Below are 16476 nucleotides of genomic sequence, written 5' to 3'. Positions count from 1 at the left end.
GCATTCTGGCATGTTTCACACATTTTGATCTGGAAAGGGAAAAACTGTATCAAAGGATTTTAAAATATGCTGGCAAGTTATGTCAGATTCTGAACAAGTTATAAGTGGGTAAGAGGGACAGTACCTCTGTGCACCTTCCTTCTACCCAATAAAAACAGAGGGATGCAAGAAAAAAAGACAGAACACAACAGGCTGACACAACTCATCTCTGACAAAACTCACCAGACAGCCTTCTCTGACACCATAACCAACTTTCTCAATGTGGCCTATAGCAAAGACATTCCTCACCCTGGTTTTGGGTAAATATTTATTGCATTTTTTTCTAACGGCTAGAGAAATTATCATCCCTAGGATACCAGAGGGGTACTGTCTGGACCATGTAATGTAGCCACACTTCTCCAAAGCAGACCATGCTGCAGAGCCCTGCTGCAGGGGAATTACAATAGGTGAGGCCAAGCAGCCCAGGAGAGCTGGTGGAAACACTGTGCTCCTCTCTTTACAGCAGTTCAGGGAGCTGAGGAGCTCTGACAGGAATCCAGCCTGCTCAAAGCTAAACCCAGCAACGCTTTGTCTGAACCGATCCCATATTCCCACACTGGCCAAAACTGCCCTGCATGAGGATGCCTACCTGTGCAGGTTTACTGACGCTCAGGGGAAAAGGCATCCAATCTATCCAGCTGCCTCAAGACGCTCCAGCAGTTTCACCTGCAGAGTGGCCCAGTGCACGGCTTCAAAGCAACAGCACTAGGAGTGACACCATCCCTGCACCAGGGCTCTGGTAGCTGCTCACTGGGGACTCCTGCCTGAACCTCCTGGGAAAGTCAAAGACACCGCTCCAGACTTACCCAGTCCACCACATCCTTCACAATCCCCAGCCAGTAGTACCGGCTCTGAATGCGGTGCACAGTCTTCTTCTGGCCCAGGTGGTTCCCGATCTCGGTGAAGTGGCTCTCCAGGAAGACCTGCCGCCTGCGCTCGGGGTCCACGATCACCTCGCGCTTCTCCTCCTTCTTGGGCCCCACGTAGTACAGGCAGCCACCTGCGGGCGGGACAGCTTTGTTTCCCATGGCACTCTCACAGCTGTTTCCGTGAGGACGATAGGGACATCTCCCAAAAGCAGCAGAGCTTCGTGCTGAGCCCCCATGCAGACCCAGGGACCCCACTCATGCAGCCAGTCCTCCTCCAACAGAGGGCCCCAGCACCCACACGAGTGCCCCAAATCCCCACATTTCGCCCCCAAAGCGACGCTGAGATAACGGCACGGCTTCCCCCGGGCCGCCCTCAGCAGAGCCCCCCCACAGCCCCCGAGGGACGCGGGCTGCCCCGGTTCCCACCATCAACGACGAATTTCTGGGCATAGCGCTTGAGGTTCTTCCTCTTGATGGAGCAGAAGCTGGGCGGGAAGCAGCCCTCAGCCAGCAGGCGGTAAATGTCCTCGAATTTGCTGCTGGGGACACACGGTTCGGCCGCCACCACCACCTCCTCCTCGGCCACTTGCAGCGAGGACTCCATGGCCGCCGCGGGGCCCGGGCCGGGCGCGTGCCCGACGACCGCCCCGCGCGTGCCCGAGCGCGTGCCCGGTCCTGAGGGACGGCGGGAGGAGGGCGGGACGCGGCCGCGCAGCGCAGGGATCGTCTGCAAAGAGCCGCCCCGTCTGTGCGCGCCCGGAGGCGCGGCTAACGCCTTGCCGTGGGCTGGGGATACGGAAGCCGGTAGCTATGACGTTCCCGGTTGCAAAAACCGGCACGAAGAGGGAGGAAAAGAGGGGTTATGGCCGCCCCCTTTTCCCCGTTTCTTTTTAGGCCTGGAATTTTCCGACGCCCCCTCGCGCGTACCGGAAGCGCTGTGGCAGCGGACCCGGCGCGCGCTGCGGCGGGAAACATGGCGGCGGGTCGGCCGTTCCGCGCCTGCGCCTGCTTCTTCTCCGCCAACATCTTCGTCGAGCTCTGCGGGATGCACGTCTGCTACCGCGACGAGCGGCAGCTCCGGCGGGACTACGGGCGGGTAGCGGCGGGGCGGGCCGGGGTGGGGTGTTGGGGTCGGCGTTGGGCTCGGCTGCTGACGGCCGTGTCGTTGCAGGCGCTGAGGGAGCGGGGCTGCGGCAGCGAGGAGCAGATGGCGGCCGTGCTGCGGGAGGTGAGCGCCGAGCTGCGGGCGGGGACCGAGGGCTGGCAGCTCCTCAGCCCCTTTTCCGCTGCCTTTAAAAGCCCGCTTTGGTGGGAGCACCGGAGCAGCCTCCCCGGCGCGGCGGTCGCGGCGCTGAGCTGCCGCGTGGCGATGCTCCCAGCGCACCATCCAGTTTTTGGGGGTCCCGGCCGGCTCGGGGTGCCCCGCGGGTCCGTCACACGGCGGCCGCGATCCCCGCGGAGCGAGGCGGGCGGGGCCTGACCTCGTGGGGGGCGCTGCAGACGAGTTGCCGCCTGAGCTGTTTGCCGTGCGGTGATGGACGAGCCTGTCCCGGCACCACTTAGCGCTAATCCCCGCCTGACAGGTCCCGTCTCCCTCCCAGGAAACGTCTTCATTGTGGACAAAGCTGCTCTTGTCAGGACATAAGCCAGACCCAGAGCGATTCATGAGGTGTCAGAAATGCCCGAAAGGGCTGAAAACTCACAGCTCCCCTGACACATCCGTGGAAGGACTTCAGTTATTTCTTAAGACATCCATTGTGCAAACGTGTCTCAAATCCCTCTTAGGCATTTTTAAATATTTACTCGTCTTGACTGAAAAAGCAAAAGCGCACGCTTAGGCTCCCAAAGGTGCCCTGAACAAAAATAACTGCTTTGGATCAATGAGCAGATTCCTGGAATTGTTTTAGTTATCCCCTTCTTAGTTATCCGTTCTGATTCTCCAGCACGACGCTCTGTTGTTTATTCCTAGATTGAAGCAGAAGTAGAGAGAAGAAAACACCTGGTTCATCAGTCAGCAGAGCGCAAAGCCATCATCTCCCAGTGTTACAAGCGAAAGCACTCAGAAGTGTACACTCTTCAGGTAGATCCTGTGTTTGAAATCTGGTTTGCACTCAAGGAATTGGCTGAGAGCTTATATTTGCAGTAGGGAGCCCTTTTATCATCAAGAGTGTGTGCAGTTCCAGAGCGGGGCTGAATTAAAAACAAAACAGCTGTCACAGCCCAGCGTGTTCTCCAGGCAGGATTCTGCCGGATGAGGGTCATTCTTTATGGAAGCTGCACCAGCAGCTGGTACTGAATGCAGAATATAGTTAGTAATTGTGAGCTAACGCACCACTGCAGCAAATAGTGTCAGTGAAGCGTAGGGGACAGACAGAAATCAGTGCAGATAATCAGCTAGTTACTCTCAGCTGAAGAGTGAGAGCAGGCTGCTAGCCTGTATGCACCCCACTGTAAATGCGCATAGCCCCCTTTGTTGCAGGCTGCTCTGCTTTGGATTTCCTGATGTTTGACAGACCTGTTCCCAGATTATCAATCACACAAAAATTCTTACAGATTTACTGCTCCATAATCCTTCAGTAACAACTTTTGCCATTGGCTGTCACGATTTGTGCAGGAAAGAGCTTCCAGCAGAGCTCTGTTGTGTTGAGGCCAGGAGGAGATGATAAATGTTGGAGAAATGTCTTTGCACTTACCCCTTAGGTGTCCGTAAGGCAAGCCAGACTCTTTCCCATTGCACTAAGAATAAATCTGGCCAGTTGTACTTAGAAATACCCATGATCTACAACAAGACACAACTTACTAGTAACATTTCCTGCCACAAAAGTAACCCAAGTGTGACTATCAGCCTCACTCCCTAGGCTTTACATATTTTCCTGTGTGTATGTGGAAGTCCGTTTCCCTCTCAGGCTGTAAAAGACTGTGCAAGCTAATTGTGTTTCTGTTCACATTTGTCATCCTTCCCTTGGCACCAGGATTCATTTCTGGCCCCAGGTTTTCTAGAAATCGTTAGATACTGCACATCACCGGATGCTAATCTCCATGGCCTCCTGCGCTACACCGAGTCCTTCTCAGGTACAGAAAACAACCCATCATCAACAGAGAACACCCATGTGATGTTGCAGCTTCAGTGATGGCAGCTGTTTCCAAGCCCTGTCTTTGACAGCTCGGTTTTGATACACATCTGGGACAAGCAGGATGTTATTTTCTGCTTGACGAGAGTCTCTGGAGAGGCAGTGTTGTGCAGCAGTTATGTTGTGGATGAGATCCTGTTTTCTGCTTTTCCAATCCTAGTCTGCTGATGTCTCATCAGAGGCTCTTGCTGCAGCAGGGCTGGGGTTTTGCTTGTACCATAACCTCACAGGGGAGCCTGCTGTGAAGGAACACTGTTAGCTTGAGGGGTTTGGTTTTCCCTCCCCAGTGCTTTCCCATTTCAGACGATTCCCTTAGGTTAGTCTGAGCTGAAATATTTTCAGTCTAGTTTTCAGCCTTTTAAAAAGATCTGGGCTTTCAGCTTCCCTGGTGGCAATTTTGAAGATCTCTTCCTGCCAGAAACACTGACAAAATTTGGAAGGGAAGCTGCAAAGTTGCCTCTTTTTCTCAAGACAAAAAGGAAGAGACAAATGTGTGTGTACAAGGCTCCTGTTGGCTATTTTCCCAAAAAGTAGTTTCCAGGCACATTACCTTTTCACACTGTCTTTATTGCAGTTCCTGTATCTTTAATACTGAGTTCCCCTTAGACGTTTAGAGCTCTACCCTGAAAAGCAGCACAGACAGCCCAGCCTTCCCAGAAAGTTGGGCTGGACAAATAAATTCCCCATCCTCTGAATGACCTTGAGTCCTTTTCATCCAGAAGGACTGCCAGTGATGAGTTGTTGATTTACTGCCCTCGCTCTGCAGCTTCTGGGCCCTCTCAGAGCATTTCTTTGGCGCCTACAGCAGGCATTTAAATCAGTGCCAGGTCTCACAACTGGATGGGGAAGCCTGGAAGCAAAGGGTCAACATGGAAAATAACAAATCCATCCCAGAGCTGATTCTGAGGAACACTGCCAACTCCTTGAGCAGCCAGAGCACAAAGTGAAAAGTGTGGGTGCTGCATTCTCACCAACACGAGCATAGTCTAGCTAGAAAACACAACAGCCAAGAAGACTTTCCTATTATTTTCCCCAGCAAACGCTGTCCCTTTTCTTGACAGATAAGCGGATCTTTCGACTCCCAGTGTTCACAGAGGAGTTCGTCCAAGCCTTTATTGAGGAGCTGGAGAACTTTGAGCAGTCGGACATGCCTAAAGGCCGACCCAACAGCATGAATAACTATGGGGTAGGAATCACCAGCTCTTGTGCTTCTTCAGGGGGAGTGATCCTGAGCACACTGTTTACCTCCTTGCTTCACAATCCTTTCCATTCCAAACTGTCTATAATTTGAGTGCAGCATAGTTTGAGTACAGACTCTTTGAAATGAAAGGGTTGAAGGAATGCATGTTATTTGTCCAGAGGCAAAAGGATGGGCAAAAGCAGGGAGAAGGGGTGGGATCTGGTATCTCAAAGCAATGAGGACCTTGCATTTAAGCAACACATGTTTAAATCAAGGAGTATGTTTTTAAAGGACACTCAATTTTTGATCTTACCCTGTTCACCATCACTTTCTACCTTGATCCTCTTTCCTTTCCCTGTACCTGGAGCTCTTTGGTCCTTTCTTTGAGCAAGCAGCAGAGTTGGAAGAGTGCAAGACAGCTCAGCAGCTGCTCTGATGAAGCAGCAGATGTACCCAGCTGTTGGTCAGCCGTTCCCATCTCCTCTCTTTGGGACAGGTTTTACTCAACGAGTTAGGGATGGATGAAAGTTTCATCACACCCCTGCGTGAAAAATATCTGCGTCCCATCACAGCCCTGCTTTATCCTGACGTGGGAGGTGCCTGTCTGGACAGCCATAAGGCATTTGTTGTCAAGTACTCGCTGCACGAAGATCTGGATCTGAGCTCTCATTATGACAATGCAGAAGTCACCCTAAACGTTTCACTGGGAAAAGACTTCACGGAAGGCAATTTATACTTCGGGGAATTCAGACAGGTACTGAGCACGTTCCTCATCTGGATCCCGCTTCCATTCCCCTCTGTCCTCCAGTTTCAGGGCATTAATTGTGTTCTAAAAAGCAGCTGCTCACTTATAACAGTTGAAACCAGTCTGTCCCTTCCCCTTTTCTAAAATGTGGTGGTTCTGTAGGGACCTCTACTGCTACGAGCACGTTAGCAATATTCAAGCTAATTACAGCCAAGTCAAAGGGAGGACAGACACAGCTGGAGTGAAGCAAACCAACCCGTCTTCCCACAAGGAAAATAATGATTAAGGAGGTGCTGAGAGGGAGAGACAGGAGTTACTTACTTGAGATGAGACTTCATAATTCCACAGCCCCTATTTCCAGGGGATTCTAAACAAGAGAGGGATTAAGAAACCCCACACTGGTGAAACTGTTTTTTTGTTTGTTTGTTTTTAATTGAAACTGCCTTTAAATTCCCTCTGGACCTGGCACTGAAAATGGCTTACTGTTGCTGAAGTGGTTGAACTGTGGGTGAAGAAAATTCAACTACTTGAACATTGTTCTGGACTTTCTGGTTTAATGCCATATCCACCTCCCTTTGTTCCAGGATCCTTCCCCTGTGCCAAACTACATAGAGGTGGAACACGTGGCAACCCAGGGGCTGTTGCACCGAGGAGGGCAGATCCACGGGGCGCTTCCCATCGCCTCGGGGGAACGCTGGAACCTCATCATCTGGATGAGGTCATCAGCCATCCGCAACCAGCTGTGTCCCATGTGCAACCAGAAACCCCAGCTGGTGGAGGCAGAGGGGTTTGGAGATGGGTTCACAGAAACCTGTGAAGAAGACGTGCCTGAGACTGTGGATCTCTGCTCGGTGTGGTAGCAGGTGGGGCATTCCTTCTGCAGAACAGATTCAGCTGCTTTCTGCCTTCTCGGACCGTGCTGACAGCCTCGGGTGGACGTTGAGTCATCTAAGAGGGAGCTGTCACCGTGCAAGGTGACACCAAACCGGTCCTGCTGGGAAGCCAGCTGCTCCCACTGCTGCTGCCGGGGCTGGCGAGGGCACACAGCCACACCGGAATGCCGGAGGAACAACGGAGACGCGCAAAGCCCCAGCACTGACTCACTGCAAAGACTGCCAATACGTTCCGGTGTGCAGGACGAGACCCGGCGCTGCTTTTCCTTTGCGGAGACCTCCGTGCCGACGGGCGGTGTGCTCCGTCTGTACGTGGAAAAGAGCAGCGCAATAAATCCCCACGTGCACTACTTGGCGCAGTTCGCAGGAGCTCGCAGGGACACTCCGCGACCGCCGGCGGGAGCGCCCCCGGGAGGAGCGCCGGAGGTTATTGGGGGGAACGGCAGCCTGAGGGCCTCCGCCCGCAGCCCCGCGCCTTGAGGGGCTCCGGGAGCACTTCGCTGTTGGTTCCGCCGAACCCCGGAACCACGGAGTGCAGCGCAGTACCCGGCCGGCGCCTTGTGGTGGCTGACCGGAAGTGGGCGGGGGAACCGGAAGTGAGCTCCGGAGCTGTGTAACGGCGGCACGGCGCGGCGCTCGGTGCAGGCGGTGAGGCCCGGGGACAACGGTGAGCACGTGCGCGGAACGGCGGTTAACGGCCTGGGCGCGCGCTTAGGGAGCGCGCGCACCTCTTAAAGAGGCAGCGCACCTCTTAGATCCCTTTGACATTCCTGATCGAGGCGTGGCGCTGACCTCTCTCCGTAGGCCTCGCCGCACCATGGCCCGCGGGCGGTCCCGGAAGCGGTCCCGGAGCAGCAGCCGCAGCCCCTCTGGGAGCGGACGAGAGAAGGGCGGCGCGAGGAGCAGTGCGGCCTCCCCGGGGCCCCGACACCGGCTGAGCTCTGCGGCCGCCAGGGAAGGTAAGGAGGGCCCTGCCCCCGCGGCCTCCCCTACCCCCCCCCCGTGGTGCTGTGCTGAACTCCCGCTGTTTGTTGCAGGAAGGAAGAAGGAGGGAAGGAAGAAGAAGAAGAGGAAGGCAAAGGCTTCGTCCTCTGACAGGTCATCCTCCTCCCGCTCCTCATCATCCTCCTCCTCCACCTCCTCCAGTGACAGTGACACCAGAGCGAAGCAGCACAGCAGAAGGAAGCGAGGGAAACACAAAGACAAGAAGAAGAAGAAGAAGATGAAGAAGAAATTGAAGAAGAAGTCAAAAGAAAGAGTTAAAGAGGAGAGAGGTGTGAGTGAGGCACTGCCCGGCCCTTCGCTGGAGCTGTGGCAGAAGGAGCCACTGGCGGACTCTGGGCCAGGTAACTCCGGGCTGAGGAATGGCTGCTGCCCTCCTGGTGGGGTTGGGGTTGGGCACAGAGGGGCACCCAGCTCTTCTCCCTCTGTGGCCCACGCCAGTAAGTGTGAGGAGCCTTGCTTGTGAGTTCATTGATGAATTTCATTCTGATTTGTGGATGTGAGCTGGGAACAAAGATGCTGGATGAAAGGATGCTGTTAGCAGTAACAGCAGTGACATCCAGGCTGGATGGGGTGTGAGCAACCTGGTCTAGTGGGAGGTGTCCCTGCCTATAGCAGGGAGTTGGAACTACGTGATCTTGAAGGTCCCTTCCAACCCAAACCATTCTGTGATAAAGCTGCTGCCTACATTCATTTGGGACATGAAGCACAGCCAGACTGTCCCTAATTTTTTGTTAAACCACCAGGATCTGGCACTGTGTTCCCATCTGCTCACTGCAGGCACAGTGCTGTGGCTGCTGATCCTGCCAGCATGGCTCTGACTAATGGACATGTTCCAGTTTTGACAGATGAGCAGAAGTCCCGGATCCAGGCTATGAAGCCAATGACAAAGGAGGAATGGGACGCGAGGCAGAGTGTTATCAGAAGAGTTGTGGATCCTGAAACAGGGAGAACCAGGTATGGTTGCTTTGGGCAGAAGGGAGGTGATGGATCTGTCCAGCCCTGTCCGGGTTGAATGGGGTGGGATCCTGGAAGATGTGCAGTACTGCCTGGAGTCAGGTCCCCCTCAGTAGCAAGATCTGCCCTGCAGGCCCTCTTCATCAAACCTGCTGTAACTTACCATGAAAGTGGCAGTTTTATACTGAGTGGTATAAAATTTCCACCTTTCAGAGCTGCAAAATACCATTCCCAGCCACAGGTGCCCCAGCTCCAGTCAGCACCCAGGTGTGAGTGGTGAGGGAATGGGTATGTTACCCTTGGAGTTACAGACAACAGACTGAAGTCCATATAACTGCCAAGTAGAAATGACCCAGTCTGTAATAAGCTGCATCTTCCAGCAAACAGAAAACATAATGGTGAGGAGAATTGGGTATGACAAGTCCAATCTTAAAATAGAAGGCAGCCTGCGGGGCTTAGGGAGGTGTGGAACTAAGGCCTGTTCCCTGTAAAGCATGTAATGAAGACAATTAAATTCCTGTTCATACTAGGGGGTGTGAGCTGCCTTTGATGATGCTGGAAATACGCTTGGGTGAGATGTCCCGATCTGGCTGCCTTCCAGGCCAAAACTGGCTCCTATTTGAGTGGCCCTGCAGCTCCCTCAGGCAGTCAGGAGCAGACCTGAATTCAGTTCGGTGGGGGGGTACATTTTGCAGAGGCTGAGTCCACCGCTGTTGACAGTGAAGCTTCTGCAGATGGTGGGGTGGCAGGAGATGTTTCTATTGTGGGTATTTTCTCCTGCAGTGTGCAAGTGTGACTGGCTCAGCACACAACAGATGCAGGGCCCTCAGCCTTGGGCAGGGCTGGTTGGTCCCTGCAGGTGGGGGGCTGGTTTATCAGGGAACCACAGCTGTGCTGGCTGCAGCTTGCTGATGCTCATCCCATAAGAGCAAGGGGAAAACTTGCCATGCTATCTAAGCTTGACATGGCCAAAATGACATGTTGTGGTTTAACTTGGCAGGCTGCTAAGCACCACACATTTGTTCACTCACTCCCCTTCTTCCCAGTGGGAAGGGGAAGAGAATCAGGAAAAAGAAAACAAAGTAGAACTCGTGGATTGAGATAAAACTATTTACTAAGATAGAGAAAAGGAAAAGGATAATAATTATTGACAAATATATATATATATATATAAAAGTATATATAACAAGTGATGCACAAGCAATTGCTCGCTATCCCCGACCGATACCCAGCTGGCCCCATAAGCAGTGAAAGAGATAGAGGTGAACTCCCACACCCTTCAGAAGTCCTTCTCCGTGATGCTGTATGATATGGAATATCCCTTTGTCCAGTTTCAGTCAGCTGTCCTAATTCTGTTCCCTCCCAGCTCTTTGTGCCCTTTGCTGAGAATGGCCTTGGCTCTGTACAACACTGCTTAGCAGACACTATAAACATCAGTGTGTTATCAGCATTGTTTTTCTCCTGGAACCAAAACATACCTGACACTCTGAAGAAAAATGCATCCCAGATGAAACTAAGACAAGGTGGCACCTGACAGAGCTTCAGGGGTTGGGGCAGTCACTGGGCTGGCACCAGCCCAGCTCCTGGTCCTCAAGTGTCTGTCCCATACGTTGCTGGAGCATTTTGTTCAATTTTGTTTTCTTGGCACATATTGCATGGGGCAGGGGGAACCAGCATGGCTGGCAGATAGTCCTCACGCCTCGTGGTCCTGTGCTTGTCTTCCAGGCTTATTAAGGGAGATGGAGAAGTGCTGGAGGAGATCGTCAGCAAAGAGAGACACAAGGAGATTAACAAGGTACTGGGGCTGATGGCTGGGTTGTTTTGCCTCTTGGGGGGCCACACAGCTCCACCAGGGCAAATGGAGTCCTGGCAGCCCCACAGAGGCCCCAGCCAGCGAGTGCTGTGGTCTTTGGTCCTGGGGAAGGCTGTGCTCTGAGTGCCCATCTCTCCCCTTCCAGCAAGCCACCCGTGGGGATGGGCTGGCCTTCCAGGTGAGAACGGGGATGCTGAAGTGAGCCTGTACTGTAGCTGTGCCGGGGACCTGACCTGCTGCGAGCACAGATCCTGGTGCACTGATGAGCTGGACCTGCAGGCAGCACCGCGTCGGTACGCTTCCCTGGGGGCAGTGTCATTCAATCTGTAAGTTACTGACTGGGAAGGAGAAAGACCTTAATGGTTCATCTTCCATTAAGCAGCTTCTCTCCTCCCTCTCATGACTGGGGCCAGCATGGCTGTAATGCTGCTTGCCCTGGTGCCCCTTTTAAAGCCCGAGGAGCTCTGCTGATGCCTCAACTCTGGGCTTTTGTTGGCAGGAGCTGGCACAGGGTCTGCAGCAGGGCTGCAACACTGGCAGCTGTGCACTGAGAACCTGGGGGCAGGGGTTTTGCTCACCCATTGTGTGGAGAGGAGCCTTTGCCTTGCTCTCTTCCTGCCCTTTCCTGCAGTGCAGGCCCCATCTGGCAGCAAGGCTCTGAGCAGCTTGGGGCCCACACTCACAGCAGCTGTAACACAAATGGCTGTTGTTTTCCCCCACTGCCCAGTCTGTACATCTACAAACTTTAAAATTAAAAAACAAAACAACAACAACAACAAAAACAAAAAAACAAAAAACAGTGGTTATAGGACAAATGAGCGCTGCAGGACTGTTCTACACAGGTTTTCATGCTCTGTTTGTTGCTCGAACCCCCATTAAAGTGGCACCTGCTCATGTCTTGGGCTTTGTGACTTCTGTTTCTACAGCCTCCCAAATAAGCAGACAGAGACAAGCCTTCCCATTTCTTTAATCTGTGTAACTCACAATGATACTGTACACAAAGCACACCCAGGCATTGGGACGATGCACTAACAGCAAGGAGGAGAAGGAAGTTGTACAGAAGGTTTGTCACACACAAGCAAGTCGTCTGCACGGCGCTGCACACACGGGCACATGCAGCGCCGCGCTGTGCCCTCTGGTGGTTCCCCACGCACCCACCTGTCACCCCCCAGAGCAATTTTTTATAAATAAAATATAATTAACATCGTTGAATATAAAACTGACAGTCGAGGGTATCAACAGGCAGAGAGGGTGCTGAGGACAGGAAAAGGACCGTAAGGCTTCTAGAACTAATAGGAAATGCAGCAAAGTGGCAATACCTGAAGAAGGGGCTGCTACAGCAAGCACGGCGGCTGCTGGCGGAGCGGCGGTGGCGGGGAGCCGTGGGCTGGTTCCTGCGCTCGGCTCGCGGGTCGGACACTGTAAACGTTTTTGGTATGAGAATTTCACCTCGTCTGATGGAGTGAGCAGCCCAGGAAAATGACACTGAGTGAATGAATGAGCTTTTTTTTTTTTTTTTAAAAAAAAAAAAGATTTTAAAGGGACAGCGTCAGGTACAAAGTCTGACCCAATTGTCTGGGAATACAAAAAGCTGCTTGTTAGAAAAATCTGAGCTCCGTGACAGAATCTGATTCTGATGGAAGCGATTGAAAAAAAGAGAGGAAAAGAAAAGGAAAAAAAAAAAGCCTAAGGCAGCCTGTGCAGGGTGTGCTGTGTTGTGTGAGTGCGGGAACAACGTGGGCTGAGGGCTGCCCAGACAGCCAGAGGGAGGAGGCCAAGCAACTCTTCGTAGTCTTTCATTTCAAAGCAAAGGAGTTATTTGTAACAAAGATAATTAGGTCTTTAACCTGACAGTGCCCCTTTAGTACGGATGGAATATACATTTGTGTTTCCCTCCCTGCATCCAAATGGATCCTCTTCCAGAGGCATGGAAAGGCATTGAGTCACATGCATCGCTCTCCAAAACAGCTCAGAACAAACAGGTTATAAACACAGAGTTAAACTATTGCTATTGTTCTTTGAGTGAGTAGCACGTTGATCTTTGCTTCAGAGAGATGAGTGCCAGATGGGGGTGGCTGAAGATAGACTGATGTAGACTCTGATGGACTGAAGTGGTGGAGAAAACTCACTGGCATATTTCCTGGTAACTACACCCACGTCATCTGGTATTATTGCAGCAATAAAGGTCCTGCTCTACAATTGCTTCTCCATGTTGGATTTGCACAATGGCAACAGATGGGGGGCAAGGAAAGGATCTGCGGAATTTCAAGAAGCTGAACAAAGGGTGAGGACGGAGCGCTATGATTGTCAGTCTAACTGGTCAGTAGCTGCTGGGAACGTGAAGTGATGGAGAGGTGAGTATAATATTGCACTTCTGCATTCATTGACAGTTACATTAAAGTTGGTCCATGAAGTAATTGCTTTGTACATAATGCCTGAAACAAAAAGCTACATTTTTAAATATTAATAAACCCTGAAGGCTCCAGTCCCTCCAGCCATTTCTTCCTCTACATAAATAAATAACTTTCAATTTTACATATCCACTTTTTATGTTGAAAATGTACATTCGCCTCTGTTTTACACTATCTACACATAAGAAAACGTGAACATCTCATCAGCATTGGGAAACGCACAGACTGCGCCTCGCCTCGGTGGTGGGCTTTGAGGAAAGAGGAATTTTGCAAAGGCCATATCCAAATTTGCAGAAATTATTTTGTGACGTGGTTTGGTGACTTCACAGGATGGATTGTGGCTTGGCTTCCTACTCGGATGGCAACTGTTTGATCGACCGTTCGACTAGCAAAAAAGCTGGGACAATTCACATTGGTTTTAAACCCAGTAAGCTCCGGATGTACATTCAGAGGGAGCTCAGCTGAGTCCACAGAAAGGGAAGTCAGTTTTCGGTAATAAAAGTCATCAGATACATTCTGTAATTGAAGAACTATCAAAGAGAAGTGGTTATGCGGTGTGCAGTCAGGCTGCAGGACGGGGAGCTGCACTGTGTGGGCAGCGGCCTCGGCTCAGCACTGTCCCTCGGTCGACCCAAAGCACGAGGTCTGAGGTGCCTGATGCGAGATCTGCCTACCACGGCCCAGGGCCAATGAGCAGAGCAGTGTTCACAGTGCTGCGTGTCTCAGTGCGGCCGTCCTGCGCTTCGTATTGAAACAGTTAATAAAATGAAGCAGCCAGTCTAAAAAATTTTGTTATAAATAAGATCATCGGAAGTAGAAAGTGATATAAATACAGGAAGGTGTGGTGGAGGAAAGCCGGCTTACACGTAGTCGGGGAGCTCAGTAGGACTATAAAATCTCCACGTGAAGAGGCCAACTGGAGCCTGTAAATGGGCCCCCCAGGTGTGTGCAAGGAGGGAGCCGGGCCCCTGGGTGGGGCACGGGGCTCTTTGCTGAGCCCCCACACCAGGCACTGTTCTCACCTGCAGCACAGCGGGCAGCTCCCTCTGCCACGCACAGCCCCGGCTCCAGCTCAGGCACATCACTGAGAGACACACCAGGAAAATTAAGATATGGCCTTTTCTTACGCTTGCCTGACTCTGTTGGCACACTTCCTTACAGTCTCCTTACTGCTGGAAAAACTTCTGCACAGGATTATTTTCTTTAAATATATACACATACATATATGTGTGTATGTGTGTGTGTGTGCATACGTATATGCACATCTATATATATAGATACACACACACACACACACACCCTGGTAGCAATATTTAATTGTCATGCACTACGAACAGTTGGGTGTAGCTACATGAGATGGTAACAGGTTTCCATTCTAAAAATCATCAGTGCAAAAAACAATGAGGTTTTACAGTTCAGTAACTACAGGTCAAAGAAGCGAGTCTGGTTCCCACTGAAGCTGCTACTGAACTTGGAGAGAACCCAGGAAGAAGAAAATGTCTCCGAGGTGGGTGTTGAGAGAGTCAGACCCTGCATTTGGATGAGAAGAACTGCTTGCAAATATATGGTGGTTAGTTTTGGAAATAATATATAGCCATAATATTTGGAGATTTAACAGCAAATGAAGTGTCTGAGGCTTGTGACAGCTCAAACAGTATAGCTTGTATTCTTCTTTTCAGAGGTCAATGCATTCAATTCCATCGGCTTCTAAAGTGTCTCTTTAAAAAATAATAGTAGTATCGACCCCAGTTGCTTGGGCGTGAATCTGCCGACATTCTGCCCCTACCAACAGCATCGACACCTTTCTGCTTTGCCACTGCACATACTCCTTGAGAACGTGGCTGAACGTGAAGCTCTTGGTTGCTCTGCCTGGCACAGCCCATGCCAAATCCCACACCTGGGGCTGTCCGTGCCACAGAAGCAGTGCGCTCACTGACCCCAACCCCACCCCTGCACCCGCAGAGCCCCTCCGGCAGCTCCTGGGACAGCCATGAGCAAATTCCCCAACCTCAGCCCCTGTTCTGTGGCTCTGAGGACAGCACTCGGTCACACATATCGGAGCGATGGCTAAAAGGTGAGGAGGCACGTATTTACAGTCACTATACCTGGATAAGAGAAGGAGGCAGGAAAGAGCACAATCTCGACCTGGAGACTTCCCCCCCCCCCCTGCAATTTCCAGCTGTTCCTTGAGCTCATGCCGCACAAACCTGACGCTCCCGCTTGCAAGGCCTGCACGTTCTGCGTGGGAAACATCCCATCTCTTCCCAGAATACCACGATGTTATGAGAGTAGCACCATATTTACCCTTCCACATTAACGCCGGCCTCATCCCTCTTTCCTTTTGTTCTCTCCTCCCGTGGCTGCAGCCGACAGTCGCTGGCTCTGGCTCGGCTACTTCTGCCCCAGGAGGCCAGACTCCAGGCGGGACGCTGCGCTGCGGCCCCAGCACCCCGTGGCGATGCTCATACTTCTTTGGCTGCGTTCCCTGTCCCTCTCCTTGTCGCCGTCGGACTGGCTCTGGGTGCGCTCAGGGCGGTGGCCGGCGCTGCCTCCAGCTGCTGAGGGCTGCGAGGAGATGGTCCGCAGCAGGTGGTTCCTTTTGCGCAGGAACTCAGTCTGGCTGGGCAGCCCGAAGCTGCCCTTCCGCAGCGCCATGCGCGTGGTGTTCTTGGCGGGGCGCGAGCGGTGGTTGTACTCCAGCTGGGCCAGGTGGGCCGCGTACCCCTCTGTGATGAACTGCAAGACAACAAGGGATGAGGGCAGGAAAACCCATCGTGTTGCCCCAGTAGGCGCTATGCAGCTGAAGGCTTTTGCCATGCCAGGTTTGTTGGGGGCAGTGCACAAGACACCACGCCTTTCAGACGTGATAGGTCCTGGTACATGGGGCGGTTCCTGTCCTCTTAGAATCACAGAACTGCTTGACTTGGAAGGGACCTTTAAGGGTCACGTAGTCCCACTGCCTGCAATGCACAGAGACACCCACAGCTCCATCAGTGCTCACAGCCCCGTCCCCTGACCGTGGCTGTCTGCAGGGATGGGGCACCACCACCACCTCTCTGGGCACCCTGTGCAGTGCCTCATCACCCTTATTATAAAAACTTATTCCTTATACCCAGTCTAAATCTCTCTCTAAGTTTGAAACCAACTCCCCTTGTCCTGTCACACAGACCCTGCTAAAGTCCGCTTACCACTCCCATGGTAAGCCCGTGGCTTTTCGGGCAGCACCTGTGGGGCTCATACCAGCTGGCTCCTACCTGACACTGGCTCTGCAGCTTCTTGGTGGGTCGGCCAACAATGTAGATGTGTGTGGGCGGGAGGCTGATGGAGCTGTACACAGAGATGTCCTTGGTGGATCCATATGCCGCATGGATCCTCATGTGGAGCTGCAGAGAGAAAAAGCAGCATGCAGTCGGAACATATGGGCGCTCCATGCTGC

General features: G+C 52.4%; 3 protein-coding genes across 27 annotated transcripts in view; 2 read left to right on the top strand and 1 right to left on the bottom strand.

Moving 5' to 3' along the window:
• The first annotated feature begins 1862 nt into the window (after window positions 1-1862).
• Window positions 1863-7208, top strand: OGFOD2 (2-oxoglutarate and iron dependent oxygenase domain containing 2). Of its 3 annotated transcripts, none has more exons than XM_015275607.4 (7): window positions 1863-2000; window positions 2080-2136; window positions 2878-2988; window positions 3881-3980; window positions 5101-5225; window positions 5716-5973; window positions 6549-7208. In XM_015275607.4, the coding sequence occupies exons 2-7, from the start codon at window positions 2116-2118 to the stop codon at window positions 6822-6824; spliced, it is 891 nt and encodes a 296-aa protein (XP_015131093.2). In that variant the 5' UTR covers window positions 1863-2000; window positions 2080-2115; the 3' UTR covers window positions 6825-7208. The 3 variants fall into 3 exon arrangements, with proteins under 3 accessions (XP_015131093.2, XP_004945597.3, XP_046757204.1); XM_004945540.5 differs by having other exon boundaries at window positions 1863-2004; XM_046901248.1 differs by having other exon boundaries at window positions 1867-2136.
• Window positions 7209-7444: 236 nt separating this feature from the next.
• Window positions 7445-13164, top strand: ARL6IP4 (ADP ribosylation factor like GTPase 6 interacting protein 4). 6 transcript variants are annotated; one of them, XR_001463261.4, is made up of 7 exons: window positions 7456-7524; window positions 7662-7816; window positions 7895-8203; window positions 8699-8816; window positions 10542-10611; window positions 10775-10922; window positions 12807-13164. XR_001463261.4 is itself a non-coding variant. In NM_001396614.1 (6 exons), exons 2-6 carry the CDS (start codon window positions 7675-7677, stop codon window positions 10829-10831), a joined length of 696 nt encoding a protein of 231 aa, NP_001383543.1. In that variant the 5' UTR covers window positions 7445-7524; window positions 7662-7674; the 3' UTR covers window positions 10832-11525. The 6 variants fall into 6 exon arrangements, 1 of the variants encoding a protein (NP_001383543.1); XR_001463260.4 differs by having other exon boundaries at window positions 11556-13164; XR_001463259.4 differs by having other exon boundaries at window positions 10775-10955.
• The window catches only part of PITPNM2 (phosphatidylinositol transfer protein membrane associated 2), a 111866-nt gene continuing 106970 nt past the window's right edge, over window positions 11581-16476 (bottom strand). For all 18 annotated transcript variants that reach the window (XM_004945542.5, XM_415122.8, XM_004945545.5 and 15 more), the window contains 2 exons: window positions 16295-16423; window positions 11581-15776 (listed from right to left, as the gene is read on the bottom strand). In XM_004945542.5, coding sequence (XP_004945599.2) covers window positions 15432-15776; window positions 16295-16423 — 474 coding nt within the window. In that variant the 3' untranslated portion in view covers window positions 11581-15431. The remainder of the gene's footprint in view (window positions 15777-16294; window positions 16424-16476) is intronic.

This window comes from Gallus gallus, chromosome 15 (genome assembly GCF_016699485.2).
Source record: "Gallus gallus isolate bGalGal1 chromosome 15, bGalGal1.mat.broiler.GRCg7b, whole genome shotgun sequence".
Lineage (NCBI taxonomy): Eukaryota > Metazoa > Chordata > Aves > Galliformes > Phasianidae > Gallus > Gallus gallus.
Note: the sequence above shows the minus strand (reverse complement) of the source record. Positions and strands in the feature narration are given on the sequence as shown.

Bases quoted from the DNA above. Each gene is read 5' to 3' on its own strand.
- OGFOD2 (XM_046901248.1), top strand. From the start codon at position 1,882: ATGGCGGCGGGTCGGCCGTTCCGCGCCTGCGCCTGCTTCTTCTCCGCC. The intron at 2,137-2,877 runs GTGAGCGCCGAG...GTTTATTCCTAG, and splicing joins TGGCGGCCGTGCTGCGGGAG to ATTGAAGCAGAAGTAGAGAG. The intron at 5,226-5,715 runs GTAGGAATCACC...TCTTTGGGACAG, and splicing joins ACAGCATGAATAACTATGGG to GTTTTACTCAACGAGTTAGG.
- ARL6IP4 (NM_001396614.1), top strand. From the start codon at position 7,675: ATGGCCCGCGGGCGGTCCCGGAAGCGGTCCCGGAGCAGCAGCCGCAGC. The intron at 7,817-7,894 runs GTAAGGAGGGCC...TGTTTGTTGCAG, and splicing joins CTCTGCGGCCGCCAGGGAAG to GAAGGAAGAAGGAGGGAAGG. The intron at 10,612-10,774 runs GTACTGGGGCTG...CTCCCCTTCCAG, and splicing joins GACACAAGGAGATTAACAAG to CAAGCCACCCGTGGGGATGG.